Source organism: Nelumbo lutea, chromosome 7, assembly GCF_056320005.1.
Source record: "Nelumbo lutea isolate HS-2025 chromosome 7, American lotus-T2T, whole genome shotgun sequence".
NCBI lineage: Eukaryota > Viridiplantae > Streptophyta > Magnoliopsida > Proteales > Nelumbonaceae > Nelumbo > Nelumbo lutea.
In genome coordinates, this window is record NC_142690.1 from 53,760,588 (window position 1) to 53,764,383 (window position 3,796).

General features: G+C 36.5%; 1 protein-coding gene across 1 annotated transcript; it reads right to left on the bottom strand.

Moving 5' to 3' along the window:
• Positions 1–329: 329 nt before the first annotated feature.
• Positions 330–2,278, bottom strand: LOC148846425 (kinetochore protein NDC80 homolog). The gene is made up of 4 exons (XM_088955973.1): positions 1,967–2,278; positions 1,510–1,778; positions 1,383–1,442; positions 330–498 (listed from the first exon to the last, which is right to left on the bottom strand). Exons 1-4 carry the CDS (start codon positions 2,276–2,278, stop codon positions 330–332), a joined length of 810 nt encoding a protein of 269 aa, XP_088812099.1.
• Between the last annotated feature and the right edge of the window lie 1,518 nt (positions 2,279–3,796).

Here is a 3,796-nt window from a genome sequence, read left to right on the forward strand (position 1 = left end):
AGTTCCAACAATCCAGAATAATGAAGCAAGCCACAGAACTTGAAAAGCCTCAATATCATTGGAACCAGACAGATCATGTAACTGCTGCAGCCTTAACAAAAGGTACAAGGTAATTACCTGCAAATTTTTTGTTTGCAAATATACAACCAGAACAAATTTGAGCATCTACTAAACAAAATGAAAGGAAAATTTTCATGACATCAACAAACATATACCATGGACCGTTGTATAAAACCAGCCCAAGCACATACCTCATCAATCCTAGATTGAAGGGCTGCAAGGCAATTTCTTTTGCCCTCAATCTTAGTAGCATTTTCCACAGACTGTTGTCAAATAGAAATCAATTCCTTCAACTTTGCCTTGGAGCTTTTCTTTATGTTATCCATAAATTCACTAAGGGCAGGTTTTAGTCTTCCTTTGTAGTCAATTCCCAACAACTCAGCAGGGGTTGATCCTTTGGCGTTCAACACATATTGATAATTGTCTCCGATCTTTAGCCTGGAAATAACAAAAAGGAAACAATGTGGTAGCCATGAAGGAAGTGTTCTTCAATATGGATTGTTTTTCATGTTGTGAGTTTCAAAAACAAATCAAAACTATCTGATTTGAAAATAAATTGATTCCTCAAACCAAGAAAAAAGCAAAAATACAGAAAATAGATTCTTGGTTATATGTGTTGTTTGCTTCCAAAACTGGAACCAAAATATGCTCTCTTTTTTTTTCTTGATAGGGCCACAGAACAGGGATAGCCTGTCCCCCTACCGCCTACCAATAACCCCCAAACCCTAGTGTTGGCGGGATTTGTTCCCAAAGTCTCAAGACTCTCAACCACAACCAGCCAGGAACCTTACCAACTGAGCCAGTATGCACCATCAACCAAAACATGTTAAATTTCTGATTTAAATATTACGTTTCATCTTTTTATTTAATATCATGTTACATGAATTATATAATATCTATCTTTGATTCTAGACTAGTCTTTCTGTATCCTGGAATCTGTTGTACCTTGTGTTTTCTCTATGGAATAAAAATTTTACCTTACCTTTCAAAAAGAAATGAATTATATAATATCTTTACTACAAAATCCATTTCTGTTTTGAAAACTATAATTTTGATTATTTTAAAATATGATTTTTTTTAAATAAAACCAACTTGTTTTTGATATTCAAAACGAAAACACAGTTCAAGAACGTGTATTTTTTTTATGCATGCTGATGCGGAAAATTCAAAAATAAATGAAAACAAAAACATTCATGTTAATTTCTACACAAGGAATAAACCAGCCCTAAAAGCTATAATGGAATGGAATTTGAAATAATACTCAGGAAACCCACAAACCAAAATGCTTCGATTATAAAATTAAAACTAAAATGGCTTCTGACCTATTTAGATCATGAAGCAATATACCTTCTAAATCAGATAACTGACGCAGCTCCAGCACACTAGTTAGAGATGAATTGGCAAAAACAATTCAAAATGCAAATCATCAAGCAAATCTCAGCAATTCACCTCCTAAGAGCCTGATGGCCTTCAATTGAGAGATTCTCAAGTTCCTTAAGCTTGTCTGCTAGAGTGGCATCAAGGTCCCAACATTTCTCCTCCCAATCGTTCCTTGCAAGCTCTGTCTCCACAATATCTCTTTCCACAGCATGGAGCTTCCTCTTCATCCTCTCCGTATCCCTAGCATTCACAGTCTGCGCATCAACCCTCTTCTCCGTCTCCTCATTCTCCTCAGAAATCCTCTTATTCTCTTGGAGTTTGGCATCCAATTCCTTCTCCTAATCCTTCAAAGTCTTCTCCACCATCACAATTGCGTTAGTGAGATCCTCAACAATTGTGTGAAACTTCTGCACATCCTTCTCCAGCATAGATTTATCTTTCTCGAGCACCTCCCTCTCGGACGGCCCCGACCTCAGTGTTTCAAGTTGGGCTCAATATCAGCCACTTCTTTCCCCAACGACTTAACTTTCTCAGCTGCGGCATCCCTCTCTTGTTCCATTTGTTTATTGAATATTTTATCGAGATCTTCAACACCATCATCATCGCCGCGGATGTAGAGCGAGTAGCAATTTACGATGTGAGTAAGAACCCTATTATTATCTCGGAAGAGTGAATTTGTCATCGTTGTCGAAGAAGACACGATGTGATCGTTGTAGAGCGCAAGCTCGACGAAACAGTGAATGATGGAATTACAGAAATGAGAGCGCCCACCGATGGCTCCTCTCATTTCTCTCCGTCTCACTTCTGGTTCTGTGATTGAGTATGTGTTTGGTTCCATTTATGTTTATTGGGTGGAGGTTTATCAGAAAAACATTTATCTGATAAACGCCCACTTTAAACGTTTTTCACTTTGTAGTTTGGTTAAGTTTAATCTGTGCGTTTCAGGAAACGCCCCTTTACACTTCAGCAACAATAAACATTTTTCCATTTCATGCTGTTTGGTGGGGCATTTCAAGAAATAGCCATATGGATGTTTCAGTGTGACACTTTCATTGTGGTGTATATGATACATTAGTCAATCCAACAATCCAGATTACATATGCTTCAATTTGAAAACCGATTTTCAGATCCAACAGTAAATATATGATATAATCCACATCCAACGGTGGATATATGACACTTTCACTTTGACTCTCTCTCTCTCTATCTCTATCTATCAATCTTTGCACGTCTTAATTTACCACTTTTGACTGGTGTCCATCAAAATAGATCAACAATGTTTTATATTTGCCAAGTCATAGTTCAGTTCGATCCTATTTAGTGGATGGGCTGGTGAATCAAATTATTATATATGATTCAATTTAACATTAATTGGTTTAATAAATCATTGGTATTACTTTCTTTCAAGTTACAACTTAAAGATTGATAGAATTGAAGTTCTTGTTAATTCATTTTATTTAGAGCAAGGAGCTTCCTCATATTCTTTTTCTTGGCCAAAAACCATAGTTACCCGATCAACCATGAAAATTTGGTCCTTGAATTTACCTTCTCCTTAACTTACTTCCACAATTCTCCACCACCTAAAATATTGGTTACTCGGTGTATCCACCTAAAATCTTTTTAACTTAAAAACATCATCCTGATTATTCTTTCTTTAGCTTAGGTTGACAGCAAATACAGCCAATACTTGGATGAGATCCACACATTCATATCTGCATTCCATGCAACATCTGATTCTTGGTACAAACTACAAACCACATTTTGTTGGCATCTAGCCAATGTTGCTCATTGGAACAACTATAGGACAAACAGAACTAGTTAACTCTAATTCTAAGTTTTTTTTTCATGTTTTAGAATTGGGTTACTATCTCTTGGAAACACATAGATTTGTTTTCTCAAGCACATACATTTTTTTTTGAAACACATAAATCTAGGCAACCTCTATGTCACAAAGACATACATTTGTTTTCTCAAATCTTTAGCTAAATGCTACCTCAAAATAACAAACAAAAAATAGAAAACAGTAACTGACAAAAATAGATCTCAGAGAACATACCGGCGGCAAATCAGAGATATAAATCAAAGATATGAAAAACACTCTCTCCCCCTCTCTCTAAAACCTTCAGTTGTGGCAACACTCACTTCGATTCAAATAAAATAGAGATATTGCCAAAAGTTAGGAGAAAAGAGAAAACAAAGAGAAATTAGACAGAAAATAGGGGGAATATAGGGAGAAAATGAAGACCTTACTAGCGGCAGCTACTCCACCCTCCAGAGAAGAATCCTCTCTCCAATCGTCGTTGGACTGAGGTCTCTTGGTGTTCTCCTCTAGCGGCAAAGGACTTTCTCTTTGGTG